This window comes from Rhinolophus ferrumequinum, chromosome 23 (genome assembly GCF_004115265.2).
Source record: "Rhinolophus ferrumequinum isolate MPI-CBG mRhiFer1 chromosome 23, mRhiFer1_v1.p, whole genome shotgun sequence".
Lineage (NCBI taxonomy): Eukaryota > Metazoa > Chordata > Mammalia > Chiroptera > Rhinolophidae > Rhinolophus > Rhinolophus ferrumequinum.
Window position 1 is genome coordinate 21,956,456 of NC_046306.1, and position 14,935 is coordinate 21,971,390.

At 47.4% G+C, this 14,935-nt stretch overlaps 1 protein-coding gene across 2 annotated transcripts in view; it reads right to left on the reverse strand.

Moving 5' to 3' along the window:
• The window catches only part of DNMT3B (DNA methyltransferase 3 beta), a 39,032-nt gene that overhangs the window by 19,636 nt on the left and 4,461 nt on the right, over window positions 1–14,935 (reverse strand). For both annotated transcript variants that reach the window (XM_033094289.1, XM_033094288.1), the window contains exons 2-6: window positions 5,745–5,907; window positions 4,688–4,749; window positions 2,389–2,496; window positions 1,359–1,484; window positions 474–680 (exon numbers count right to left, since the gene is read on the reverse strand). In XM_033094289.1, coding sequence (XP_032950180.1) covers window positions 474–680; window positions 1,359–1,484; window positions 2,389–2,496; window positions 4,688–4,749; window positions 5,745–5,901 — 660 coding nt within the window. In that variant the 5' untranslated portion in view covers window positions 5,902–5,907. The remainder of the gene's footprint in view (window positions 1–473; window positions 681–1,358; window positions 1,485–2,388; window positions 2,497–4,687; window positions 4,750–5,744; window positions 5,908–14,935) is intronic.

Genomic DNA, 14,935 nt, shown 5'->3' on the forward strand with positions numbered 1-14,935 from the left:
CTACTCTAAAGTACCGTACCTAGAGAAAAGGATTTCTACACAATATATAGGTATATACGTATGTACTACATATATATGCAGCAATGCTTAAGTGAAAACAAACAAGCTCAACTGGTTAATTAAAAACAAAACACTAGATGGATTATACAATACAATGGATTACAGACACGAAAGTGACCCAATTCTAATTCCCAATAAGTGAAAAGCCAATCAACAGTGGTATGTATACTATGAGCAGAATCATGCATTATGTATATAAAACATTATTTCTAGGTACAAGTATGTAATGTTCAGAAAAATCAGGTGCTTGAGTTACATCATGGAGATAAGTAGGGTGAAGGATCATATTACATATGAAAAATTACACTTGGAGAATGAATTCTAATATTATGCTAAAAGCAACAAAACTGTAGTGATAATCCCCTTTGGGTAACAGTTTGCTTTTCTCTATATTCAGCCCTTCCTGGTGGTACCTGATACTCGGTGCCATCTGCGTCTCTGCCCTCTGTGTCCACCTGTGGGGAGTCCAAGCTCTCCTGATGGCTGTCCTGAGCCAAGTGATTGTAAGGGGTACTGCTGCTCTGGGGAACCACGTCATCTGTAAGGTCGATGGTGAGGTAGAGGCCGTCAGGGGATGGCCACGGTGTGCCTGCCGACGACGCTGCACGCCGCCTCAGGGACTGTGAACAGAAAGACATATAGCTTAGGCCACAGCAAACCAGGTGGATGACCAGAGACCAGTGGCACCACCAACTGCTTCCCAGGTGAGCAAAAAGAATGAAGATGTAAGTTAAGGAGTACAGAGACCACCACGAATGCTTTTCCAGGACCAAGCATCCCTTAAGTGGTGGGAGAAAGCCACTTCCAGCAAAACAGAGACAGAGTCAAGCACAAAGGCATAATAATGATGAGTGATGCCAAAAGGCTAAGAGAACCAAGCTCAGACAGGACCACTGGTTTCCTAAGTGCTTACTGTGTGCCCAACCTTGGCACAGGAATGGAGAGTTGCCGTAACCCTTGGGGCTGCCTCAAGACAGTCAATGAAGATACTAGAGAGACAAGACATTTCTGGAAGTCAGTGGTTTCGAGCTCATTTCCTAGGAGGGGCAAGAATCCAGCAATTCTTGCATTCCCGCCACAGTTCCATCCAGGATCAGGCCAGGAGAGAAGTCATCAGGCTTAAGAGAAGCTTACCCAGCACCCAGGAGAGAAAGGAAAGGCAAGAAGACCCTGAAAAGGAGAGGGTGAAGAACAGAAGCGGGTTAGAGTCATGGATCGGCCACTTTCGGTGGTGCAGTGAGAGGAAGATCTTCCAATTAGAGGCAGGGGACAGGGATCTGAGCGTCCGGGGAACCAACCCTGGTAGCTGAGAACTCCACGGGGGACTCGTCCACGTGATTGCGGACCTGCCGGCCTCGGGTGGAACGTAGGAAGGGTCTGTACCTCTCCCGGCTGGAGGCACTGTTGTGATTTCGGGTTCGGACCTAGAAGCAAGAGAGGATAAGCACGAGGGCTTTGGTGAGTGCAGGCACGGGGTTGGGGCCTCAGGCCAGAAGTGCATGAGGTGGTTCAGTAGTGGGGGGGCTCTGGGCTGCTAACTTCCCACCCAGAAACTCATTAGTTCGTGCAATAAGGGGGTAGTAGGGTGGCCAGCAAGGCTGCCGCACAATTCACAGCAGAGCCCACTGCCTGTCACAGCTGAAACTGGCACCTGCAAATTGAACAGAGAAGTAAAATCCAAGTTTACTCTAAACCAAATTTTTTTTTCCAAAAAGCATTAGACTAATTGCATTCTTCAGGAAGGTACTGGATCCTCAAGATGGATGAGAAACCCTTAGGCTTCTTTCTCAAAATGGCATGAACTTGAGCGTTGCCAACCTGTATGCAAATCCTACACATAAGAGTTAATGTTGAACCTTGGGTAAGTTATGAGAATCTTCTCTCATCTGTAAAAAAAAAGGGAATGATACGTATCATATCCTAGTAGAGTGTGGTCAGAAACTGCACCTGCAATGGTCATTTAAGTGATAGTTGGCGCTCTAACTGAAGACTGGTTGACCATGAGCAAGAAATACTTTCCCATTTCCAGATCTCTAAGTCACAGAATCCACCCACCGTAGTGACTCCCACAAGTAACTGGCACTGGCCCATCCACTGGCCAACTCTATCACCCTGGGGCACTTCTAAGAGTGTTCTAAAGAGAGTTTTAAAACTGCCATACGAAAAAACCTTCACAATGATAGTTCCTAAGGCTTGCTGTCATTTTTTCAATTTGAAAACATCTGTTCACCTCTTTCTTCAAAGTCCCTCCAGGGAGATCCAAGACATGTTTTTTTATACAGAACTATGAGTGGCTGGAGGTGCCTTGGCTCTGGGGTGGGGACTTACAGCTGGGCTTTCAGACCGAGTTCTGGTTTCACGGAAGAGTTTTGGCATCACTGGAGTGTCAGAGCGATCTCCATCTTCCCCTTCGCCATCTCCATCGCCCGTCAGATCCTTTATAAATGAAACATTATGAGCGTCAGGATGTCATTAAGTCATATAACCAATAGTTTAAAATGAAGAGTCAGGCCAGCCCGGTGGCTCAGGCGGTAGCTCCGTGCTCCTAACTCCGAAGGCTGCCAGTTCGAATCCCACATGGGCCAGTGGGCTCTCAACCACAAGGATGCCAGTTCAACTCCTCGAGTCCCATAAGGGGTGGTGGGCAGCGCCCCCTGCAACTAAGATTGAACACGGCACCTTGAGCTGAGCTGCAGCTGAGCTCCTAGATGGCTCAGTTGGTTGGAATGTGGGCTCTCAACCACAAGATTTCCAGTTTGATTCCTCGACTCCCGCAAGGGATGGTGGGCAGTGCCCCCTGCAACTAAGATTGAACACAGCACCTTAGGCTGAGCTGCCACTGAGCTCCCAGATGCCTCAGTTGGTTGGAGCGCATCCTCTCAACCACACGGTTGCCGGTTGGACTCCTGCAAGGGATGGTGGGCTGTGCCCCCTGCAACTAGCAACAGCAACTGGACCTGGAGCTGAGCTGCGCCCTCTACAACTAAGACTAAAAGGACAACAACTTGAAGCTGAACGGCACCCTCCACAACTAAGATTAAAAGGACAACTTGACTTGGAAAATAAAAAAGTCCTGGAAGTACACACCTGTTCCCCAATAAAGTCCTGTTCCCCTTCCCCAATTAAAAAAAAAAAAAAAATGAAGAGTCAATCATGTTTAAAACCAATCTTAATATTGGTCCGAGACCTAAAAATATTTTCAACAACCTCATTTTATTCCAAAAGATTTTACAATGGGATCACACCACAGGATCATGAATTCAAGAGATGGTTGCAACAAGATAAGCCCCAGTGGAATCAGAAAACCAAAGAAATGGTGTAAATGCAATCAATATGCATCGTGAAGGCTTCTTCTGTGTCTACACCTTAGACTGATTTGGCTATGCCTAGCAGGGAGACCTGGGTCAGTTTTCACAATTAACAGTGCCTGGGAGTAATTGTAGGCTCAAAAGGATGCTTCGTGATACAATGACCAGGAAAACTTGGCACCAATTCTGTGTCAAGTCACAAAGACCACCCCCTACTGCACATCCCATGCAGCACACCACACCAAAACCCAACAAAAACTGAGCACAAAAACTAGAGCAGTGGTGAATGGCCCAACATCTGGCCAGAGTGTTAAGAACTTGACTCTTCACTTGCCAACTGTGTGACCTTGAGTCCATTCCTGTCTCTTTAAAATTGGAACAACAGTATTTCCGTTACAGCACAACAGGGTTATAGTGGGTATCAAAGCACGCTTCACCAAAGGCTGGGCACAGAGGAAATGCTCAGACAGGAGATGTCATTACTGCGACTGGTAACTAACTACCAGAATAACTGTCCTGAGCCTCTGATCCAGCACACTCTCCCCGTCATCTGGGTGCCCACTGGCTGCCCTCCAGCAGGACAAACAAGATGTATGAGATCAAGCTTTCATTTGTCCATGATTTTGTCCCCAATAACTGACACTGGTTCTCTGAAAAAAGTAACCAAATTGACAAAACTTTGGTATGGTTAGTAAGAAAAGGCATACATAATGTCAGGAATAAAAAAACATGGAAAAACTGTACCTTGGAAAAGAACTGACCAAGTAGAAACTTTAGTTTTGCAGCAAGTATTAAAAGATTTTGCAGTGGTTGCAAAAAAAAAAAAAAATTCCCTAAAACAAGACAGACAAGTTCTTTCCGATGTACAGCAAAACCAGACGCAGAGATATTACACGAAATAAAACTATACATCCATTCTCTTCATGAATAGATGCTAAAAAGTAAATCAAATTCAAAATATACAATGACCAAGTTGGACGCATTCCAGGAATAAAAGAACAGTTTGATCCATTAGAAATTAATTGATCACCCAGATTGAGAAAAAGATAATTTCAAAAAATACACAGGAAGCATCTAGTAAAAAAGTTAATTTAGTAAAATAGGTGTTTATGATTTAAAAAAAAAAAAGTTGGCATGTAACAGCAGCAAATGGCATCCTAACTAAGGTTGTTTAAAGCCCTCTGTGTGCTTAGCAGTATTCAAATTCGTCATTCAACAAGTATTTACTGGGCACCAGTTTAAGTAGGACTCATGTTCCCGGTCAATGAAAGCTAAAAGGAATCCTCTGAACCCTGAAAAAGGGAGAAGAGAGCCTATACCTGAGTATAACTTAGCAGGCTGGAGACCTCCCTCCTGGACAGTCGTGAGCTTGATCTGCGGCCTGTGGAGGAAAAGAGAACCACAGTCTGTTTCGTGGAAGGGGCAGCCGCCAGGTTGGATAGCAGCCATGTCTTCCTTTACCGATGGGCGGTCCTCTGTGGTCTCCTCTCTGGGCTATGGCCTGCGATCTCACTAAACCCACTGGCATCCTCAGGGGTTAACTCCTAGCCCCTCAGTAACCATTGCTGCCTCCACGTATTCATTAAGGCAACAGTGCACAGGGCCAGGCACATAATAGGACCCAAAACAATACTGAAGGGTCTAGAGAGAGAAGGCATCAAATTCCTCCCAGAACTGTGCTGCCCAATTCAGTGGCCACTAACTACACTTACATGAACAATCCAGTGCCTGCCACATCAGCCACATTTCAAGTGCTCGCATGTGGCTAGTGACTATTGCAATGAACAATGCAGAAACAGAACGCTAACCCTCACAGAAAGTTCTATTGGACAGCACAGTTCAAGGAGTTCTCAACAGGATGGGACAATACAGGGCATTTCTAAGCAGCTGGGTTAGAAAATCTCAATGGGGAGGATAGGATCCCAGGCGATCTGACCTGGGAACTGGGGAGGGGAGGGTGGGGAAGGGTGCAAGCCTCAGCTCCTCCGCCCAGGGTATTTTTCTTCCCACACAATCAGTCCCAGTTGTGAGGCATCAGATGGGGTCCCACTGCAGAAGGGCCAAAGACCCCAGCCTATGCTGGGACCTCTTTCACCGTGACTGGAAAAGGACAGGGATCATCACCTTGGTGTCACTTCCTCAGAGTCCCAGCTGAGGTGAGAGAAGGGAGGTTAGGGCCTGTGGCAGGGAAGAGAAATGGGCTTGGCTCTGCCTACGTCCTCTTCCCTTCCCTGGAGGGTGTAGTGGAGGTTATCAGGGACCACACCCTCTCCCCACAACCTGCCTGCAGCCTCCTTGGGAGGGAGTCTCATGTCCCATGTCCCAGCTGTGGTCCGCAGTGCCTGCCCCACCCCTCATCCCCACAGGCCCGGCCACCTCTGATCTCGGGGGTGCTGATGGCCTCCAGGATCGGGGGTGAGGGCGCATCCTTGGAGTCAGAAGACTGGTCACTGCAGCCCCCATTGGTGATGATGGAGTCTTCCCTCCCGCTGGCGTCCTCCTCTCTGTTGAGTTGTCTGGTGTCTCCCTTCATTGTTTCCTGCAGGAGGGACCAGAATGGATAGGTTATCAGGGAAGCAAAGGCTCAAGAGGGACAGCACACCTCTAAACTTCCGACCAATGGTTTTATGTCCTCAGGCCAAGAGAGGTCCCAGGACATATTCTCAAGGTGATACTCCTGCCCAAGGACCCCACCCAGGCTGCCCCCCATAACCTGCCCCCCTCACCAAACTCCGAGGCTCAGGACTTGGTTCCATGTGGCCAGGCGGCCTGAAGGCTCAGATGCCAGCACCCAGGACAGAGGAGGGGGGCTGGGCTGTGGTCTGAGGCTCAGGCTGCTCTGTGCAATTAGCCGGCCACTTCAAACAATGCCATTTAGGACCCGCCTGCCCCGGCCTGCCTGCCGCCAGCCTTGGTCCCCTCTGCCCCTGGCCCCCTCTCCCTGCCCAGCCTCCGCAGGGCCTCAGGAAGCCAGTGCATTATTTTCCCTCCTGACCCCTTTGTTTGCTCTCTCCCTTCCCCTCAATCTCCAGGTCCTCTTCCCACAGCCCCCTCCTCCCCCACAGAACAGCTTCTCTCTTCTCCATGGCAGCACAAGCCCCGCCTCACCCCAACCTCAGGGGCCCATTGGTCTGCTGCTTTGTCGCTCACTCCCCTCCTCCCTCACCAGCTGGGGCTCAGAGTTCCAAGTTCCCAAGAAGGGAAGGGATGGAGGAAGCACAGGCAAAGGACTGGGGCAGTTAATAAGGGGCAAGCTCCCCATCTGCTCCAGCCTCACCCCACTCTCGGCCTTTGTCTCCCCACTGCTGCCCCTCCTGGTAACTGCATCATCACTAGGCCATTCAGCTAAGACCACCTTAGGTCAGGTCTTCACCCATGGGTTGAAGAGCTGTGTGAACTTTAACCTGGCCCACTGCCCGCAACATTTGTTGGCTGCAAGAATCTTCACCTTTCTCACTTATTCCTAATGTCATTGTGGGACCATCTGATAGAAAAGGAAAACTGACACACATGTGGCTCGTGTTCAAGGCCAAAACTCCCATCTAAAAGGTGGGGCTAAGGCGAAATTACAGGCTACGTACAGTGTGAGGCCCCCAGACTCCTATTTCTTAGTTTCCCCCAAACAGCTCCAGAGGTATTTGGTGCCACACCGATGGCTGGAACTCTGCTTGGGAAAATGTTCCTCAGCACATGGCTACCAAACTCCAGGCCTCTGCGTCACGTCTCGGGGCCTCACCACGCAGTGCCAGATGACCCACACTGCCAGATGACCCACGCTAGCCGCCCAGGGTACCTTCTAGAAGCATCATCTAGGTACTCACCACAGTGCCAGATGACCCACGCTAACCTCCCAGGGTACCTTCTAGAAGCATCATCTGGTTCCAGGGCTGCAGTGGTGATGCTGGTGCCATGTCCACCAGGGGGCGTTGTGGGACTCAGTCTTAAGGGGCCTGCAGCGCCCCCAGGCGGATTTCCAATGTCACGTGGGGAGGGTCCCAATTCCATCCCCCAGGCGTGGGAGTAGGGCAACCAGATCTCTGCTATTCCAGATATGGCCCAAGGGCCAGCACCCTTGGAATCACCTGGCAGCTGATTAGAACTAAAGAATCTCAGGCACCATCCTAGACTTACTAACTCAGGATAGACATTTTCACAAGATCCTTGGGTCATTAATATGCGAGTAAAAGAAGCACTTTCCTGGTCATAAATGTATATGCTGACACATAGTGCAATGTGGTATTTACCCCATGGGATCCGGGGTGTGCGGTTCCCAGTTCCTGGTCTATTTTCTCTCAACACACTGTTAAGGAATCTCACCAGCCCCAGGGAAAAGGAGTGTGTGGCCCAGCCTGATGAGCTACTTTTTAGCCCCTTTCACTCCTAAGCCCTGACTATGGGCCAGTTCCTGTGAGGCCAAGCAGCCAGAATCCCAGAAAAACTGCTGGAGTGTAGTTCAAAGTAATAATTAATTTCCTGCATTTTGTCCCAGGCCAAACCAGTGAACTAAGTAACCTGGGTGGCCTGGCAGGAGATGGGAGGCTGGGCCATGGGGTACAAGACACTGGGAAGGTCCATGGGGAGCTCTGGGGAGGAAAAAAGGGTAGACAGGGTTTCTAGTCAGGAGCTGGCAGTACATCAGATGCTGAATGAAAGGGCATGACTTCCTCTTATCTGGGGGATCCAGGGTTCTCTCCGACAGCCCCTAACTGGGTCAATCAACGAGACAGTCCCAGGTAAAACCTGCAGCCCAGAACCAACAATGATTAACTACGCGGGCCTTCCCACAGAGCCTCAGCAGTGCCAACTTGTGCCACCAGCCTCCCCGAGGCACTTGTGAACAGAGCGCCTTCCCAAAGCCAGATCTCAATGCTCAGGAAAACTCGCCTGCCCCCAGAACCAGACTCATGGACCCTGGAGGAAGATTCAAGAAAGACAGCCAACCAACTATTAAGTGTCACCAGCTACCTGGGTGCCCTGGGGTGAACTGGGCAGGTAAAATACTCTTTCCATTTGCAAAACTCAATGTGATTTCATAAAAGAATTCCTTCTCTATAGTTTTTATCACTCTGGGTTTGCGATGACATTGACTATCCTGGCTGCCTTACTGCCACAGCACACACCAACATCCAGAACCCGCATCCATGACTGAAAGATGCCCAGCTCAGCTCCTCTTCCTCATCCACATTCTACAGAGACAAATAAAGCCAGCCTTCAGGTGTGTACCTCTGCTTTTCCCTCAGCCTGGAAGCCCTCCCATCTCCCTACCACATGCCGCCTTATTACTCAGACTTCAAACACCACATCTCAAAAGCCAGGAAGGCTTCTCTCATAGGCCTCTGCTTCAGGAAGTAACAATCTGGCCCTTCCCAAGTAAATACATAAATCCTCTAACCAGATAATAATTTTTTTTATGTGTTTACTACTATATGCCAAGCACTCTTCTGTGCTTTACCTGTGTTAACTCATTTAATCCTTAAATATGCTACATACTATTATCTCTATTTTACAGATGGGCAAACTGAGGCATAGATAGGTTAAGCAACATAATGCATACTTGGTCAATGTGACCTGAAGTGCGAGTTGAGAGAAGTTAAATAAGGACACACAAATTTGATTCCATACTCTTGGCAACGGGAAGAAATTAGCACCAGATATTGGTGTGTAATGGTAAATACAAATCTCCTTCACCTCGTCCCACATATCTCAGTTTGGCTTCTAGTGATTCAAGATTGGCATTTCCTGGATAATGTGGCCCCCAACACAAGCCAACTGTGCTATACAGTGTGATCATTCCAGTGCTCCAGGATAAACTGGCAGGGTTAACCTCCCTGAAAGAGGTGACACATTTCTATGGGATTTTTCCAGAGTAGCATAGTACTAGCTTTCCAACTGCTCCTTGCCACTCCACTGTATGTGAGCTAAAGGCAGTACAAACATCTCTTAACCCCCACCCCCATCCTGAAGCAGGTCCTGTTATCAATCTGCTCTCAACAGGCTCAGATGAATTAAGTCACGTAAATAGTGGCAGCACCAAGACTCACGCTCAGGCAGTCCAGGGCACGTGCCTGTAACTGCTGTGCACGAGACAAGACTAACAAGAGTTATAAAGTTCTAACAATGAATCCTCCATTCCATGGGCTACAGGAGTTTTTTTGGCTAAGGGACATGATACATCAGCTGGGTTCACTTTCGCAGAAGGTGGTGATCTAACCTCCTGATGCGAGGGGTGGCGGGAGGGAAGGGGGTAAACTCTGACCCTTTCCCAGAGGCTGGGGTCCAATATATGACTTAGGGGTAGGCAGCATCGTGGGGTGGGCTTACCCTTACGGTTCTCCCTGCAAGGCCCTGACTCATTAGTGCAGGGTGCTTGTGTCTAGACTGAAGCAGGTCAGACGTGTCCAAATGCAATGTGGCAGACAGAAGGGTGGGTGGCACCACCAATTAGACTCAGGGAGGAGGCCCAGGAACTCCCCCGAATCCAGCCATAAAGCTGAGAAGTGATGTCATTCATTTCCTCCAGGCTGGCACCAGCACCAGAGCTATTTCGCAGCACCTTGTAAATGTTAATTGCATTAATTAAGCTCACAATTCAGGAAGGGGGTGTGGAGGGCATGATGGGGAAGTAGGTGGAGGGGGGCCACTTGGGCATCCCTGCCCCACTGTGAGTCCCACAGGGCTTAGAGAGTCAGTGAAATAAAAAGGGAGAGGTTGAAAGATATTTCCGTCTCCCCTCTTTAAAAATGCCTTCTCCACAGCCTGTGGAAAGGAAATCTATGCTTCTGAATCCTCTCCTGGAACAGCTCAAGTCTTTCTTAGCTGTTCCCACTGTCCAAGATTCCAAAAGAACAGCTGAGCTGGAGCTATTACTTGGTACCTCACACACACACAAAGAAAACTACTCATGATATCCCCCCCGCTTTTGCAGATGAGTAAACTGAAGCTGGTAGGAAGCAGATCAGCAGACCCCCTGCCGGGATGAACGCAGCAACTAAGTGAATGAAGATTTAGGCCAGGAGACAGGTCTTAGAGAAATCTTTAAAATAATGTGGTAAATATAGTTATAAAAGTTAAGCCCAGGAAGGGACACTTCACCCAGATTGAGTGGAGAGGTGGGGAGGCAGGCACCCAGGCAATGGGGACGATATGTACAAAAGCCACAAGGGGACCAGAAAGGGGCTGCCCTCCCGGCTGGTAGCAGTCCACAAGGTGCCAGTTCATTGCCTTTGCCTGATAAGGAATCTCTACTAAATTCCAGAAAAGATCAGATTCACAGGAAAGCAAAAGCCCTCAATGTTTTTCTCAAACCCCAGTTTTATCATCTGTGAAATGAAGCGACTCCACCTACTTCCCTGGGTGGGTAGTGCTAAGGATCCAAGTAGATGAGACATGGAAATTACACATTCTCATGTGCCGTCTTCCCAGCTATGCCTCACACAAAGCAAAGCATCTCTTCTTCCCCAGTGATTCAAAAGGCGTTTGAGAAATTCTCAGTGCCTCTAGGTCACGGCTACATGTACCACTCACTGTCTTCGTACAGTAAAGGTTGAGCCTTGGCATATTTTTCAGAATTATCAAAAGAATTGATCCCAGTAGGGGGTCAAATTAGACAAGTGTAGAAAGTTGGCTATGAGGATGTTCCTTGCAGCACTGCTCATAATAGCAAAACACTAACACACCTAGATGTTTGTCAATGGGCTGGGATAAAATTATATACCATTACCTTTTAGATAATTCACAGGGAAAAAAAGCTAGGAACATACATCAAGACCTGAACAGATATGGCAACTTAAACTGGAGTTTAGAGTCAGACTTTCTACCCTATATAAATAAAATGCAAGCAACCAGCCCGCTTCCCCTACAATTTATTTGGGAAACTCTTGGAAGGGTAAGTGGAGAGCGAAGCCAAGAGTAACGCAGACAATGATGGGTGGAAAAGCATAAGGAGGAGGATTCTGGGAGCTGCCATACCCACTCCTGTGGCCATGTGCCCCTCGGCAAAACCAGAGCCAAAGAGCCCTCTGCCGTCTCCCAAGGAGGTAAAAGAAATGAGACCAATATTCTGAAAAGCTACTGCCTTGGCTCTGCCCATCACTGTGAGCTGTACCCGTTGCTACAGCCAATGTCTTAAATCTTCACTTGTCTGTAGACAGTGAAGATTAAGCCTTTAAGATGCCAATCTGATAATACGATCTAAAATGCCAAGTGTCCGTATCCTGTTACACAGGATTCTACTGCTAGGAATAGACCCAACCCAAAGCTCCCATCAAGACGTATGTGCAAGGATAGTCACTGCTATCCCATTGGTCATAGCAAAAGCTGCAACAAATGACCATCAACAGGAGACTGGCCAAATTACAGACAGCTAAACTGGGGAATATTACTGAGAGGAAAAGAATGAGGTAACTTGTCAGATGAAGCCATGAAAAGTGGAAAAACTCCCATTTGTTAATTTGGTAGCATATGCATTAAGCTATGCTCCTCCAGCATTTTTTCTCTAACTGTAAAACCTCAGGTCGCTCAGGAAGGTAGCTTCTGGGGGAACTGACCACCATATGTCCATGTTATTTTTACAATCAGAAAGCAGACTTTAAAACACTGCTCTCCAAGAAACATTTCTTCCTTTGATCATAGCAATTCAACTTTAGTCGACCTAAAATTATTTGTATATGGTATGAGGCAGAAATCTCATTTTTCCCTACAAGGAAAGCCAGGTACCTATAATAACTATTATGTCCCAACTCCACCTTTTATAAAGTTCCCCTACATACAAAGGATGTTTCTGGGCTCACTTTTCCTGTTATTTATCCCTTGCCAACCCTTTCAATCATCAGAGCTTTATAATAAGTGCGCATGCCTGCTATGGCAAACCTGTCAACCGTATTGAAAGGTTTCGTCAATTTTCACCTAAAAGTCTTCAACATCCCTGAGTTTGTGTTTTCTTATTTCTAGTTCCCTCTTCTGGCCTGTAGATTTCTTTTCTATGGAGCTTAGCTCTGCACACAAATAAATTTAGACAGCATTTCTAGTTGTTTCAATATGGAAGAACTTACAGATAATCTCCACCATAATCAGAATAAGTCCTTGTGTATTAGTTATTTTTAAAAACGACAAAATTTTCACAATACAAAGGAAAACTAGGAGGGGGTGAGGGAAATGGGTGAAGGTGGTCAAAAGGTATAAACTTCCAGTTGTAAGATAAATAAATCCTGGCGAGGTAATGTACAGCATGGTGACTATAGTTAATAAAACTGTATTGCATACTTGAAAAGTTGCAAAGAGAGTAGAACTTAAAAGTTCTCATCACAAGAAAAAAACATTTGTAACTATGTGAGGTTAAAATAAAGGGAATTACATACAGCAATTGGCTTTTTAAAAAGCCCACGATATTGCACATAAACCACTTTTTAAAAAAACTGGCCAGTTCCCAGAGCGGCCAGATGCTCAGTTGGTTAGAGCACCAGCTCTTAACAACAGGGTTGCCGGTTCGATTCCCCCAAGAGCCAGTGAGCTGCGCCCTCCACAACTAGACTGAAGGACAACAACTTGACTTGGAGCTGATGGGTCCTGGAAAAACACTGTTCCCCAATTGAAAAAAAACACAACTGGCCAGTTACCTGGTGCTGGTGTTTCCAGTCTGCCCATCTCAACAGTGGTGCAGGAGGCCTGCAGCAAAGCAGCAGGCATAGGGAGGTACTCCAGGGCATCTTAACCCAACATATCTGTGCATTCTGCCAGTTCTGTGGGTCCAAGCCAGGTGGAGACAAAGGTCTCAAAGAAATGTAACAGCATTTCAATCCAGATTCCACTCCTTGTTAGTGTGGCCTTAGGTAAGGGTGACAATATTTAACATTGAGCAGTTACTCTGTACTGTGCTTACAACTCAACACATAACATCCTAGGACAGATCAAGACACTGGGAAAGGCCACCCTTACCCATTCATCAGAAAGGAGTTTCTGCTGTGCTTTAGGGACCATGCTCAGCCCTGAGAATCAAAGGCAGACAAAGGCTAGACTGCCACCTGCCCTCATGGAGCAGCCAGCTGGGTTAAGAGAGGGTGGTAGGGAAACAAAGCTAGGAGACAGCTAAAATAATAATAAGGTTGGTTATTATTACTGCTCTTATACTAGATACCCTTTTGCCAAGAGCTCAAAAAGATAAGATTTCACCCACACCTCTCTATGCGCATTTGCTCAGAATTTTCAAAATCCTATCATCCAGTTGCACACAGCCTCCCGTGTAACCCAGGACAACCCAGGAAATCTCTGCCAACAGCACCTGCCTGTTCAGGCATCCAGCCTAGTTACCACTCCATTTCTCACCACATCCCAGGTGAGATGGTTTCTTTCTGCTCACAGCGTCTCCTGTGGGTTCCAATGCTGCAGCTACAGGACACTCAGGCAGAGCAACACCCACTTTTGCTGCTTTAGTCAAGTGACAGCACATAGTCATGGAGCCAGGATGCCAGGGACCCAGCAGTGTGTTGACTGCTGAGAACACGGAGCAAGAGGCATTATCCATTCTTTCTCCAGGAGCTGGAGTCCAGTGGAAGCCTGGGTTCTAGCCCCAGTAGTGGCCTAAGCATGTCCACTTAGAACAGGAAGCAAATACAACTGGAAACAAATGCTGCTTAGGAAGAGGCCCAATTAACCTCAGAAGGTGGGGCTGCAGGGAGGGATGGAAAAGAAATAGTTAGGTAGCCCTCAGGTCCCCTTCCTCAGCTTGTTCTAGAGGTAACCACTCCTCTTCTACCCAGCCTACAACACAGGAAATCTGACAGAGGGGAGGGACTGATGACAGATTGAGACTTCCAGTACCCCTTCCTTGCAGCCTGTACCTCCCAGGCAGGGCACTGGAATATTCCTCTACTCTGGGGAATAACACACACCCAATAGCAGAGAATTTCCTTCGGATTTGGGGAAACCCAAAGACAAGTTCAAGTCACTGTCCCACAAAGAAACGCTTCAGTTTTCAAGTCCCGCAAACAATTTTGGTCCCTTCTCTTAAATATGGAGATAAAAGTTCAAAACTTAAGTATTAAAAATGAAAACAGTAAAACAAAACAACTATATTCAGAAATAAATACTGGAGGGAGCACTAAACACTAGAATAGTCTCACGGAGATAAAAACAAGAGGAAGACACCGTCACCAATGGAATTTGTAAGACAAGAACTCTTCAAAACACAAAAGACATAAGCTGGAAGCTGAGAATATCACCCAGAAAACAGACCATTAAGGACAAAATAGTCAAAGGAAATTCTACCAGACCAGGAGACTCAACATCTGATTAATAAGAATTATAGAATGAGAGCAGGAAAAAAACAGAAGGGGACGATCCAAGGAAATTTATTCCCTTGAACTTACGATAGGAGCCCCCACCCAAGTTGGGTTCTCCTCCCCCTGCATTCCCTCCCACATACCTGGTCAGCATCAACCTGTCCCCAGAAGGAAATACATTAGTTAAGAACCTTTTCCCACTGACAACTGTTTTCCTCTCTCCCACCCATCCACTCGGTCATTTTTGGAAGTGCATTTCTACTTCCCTGCTCATCTTTTCAATAGCTGCCA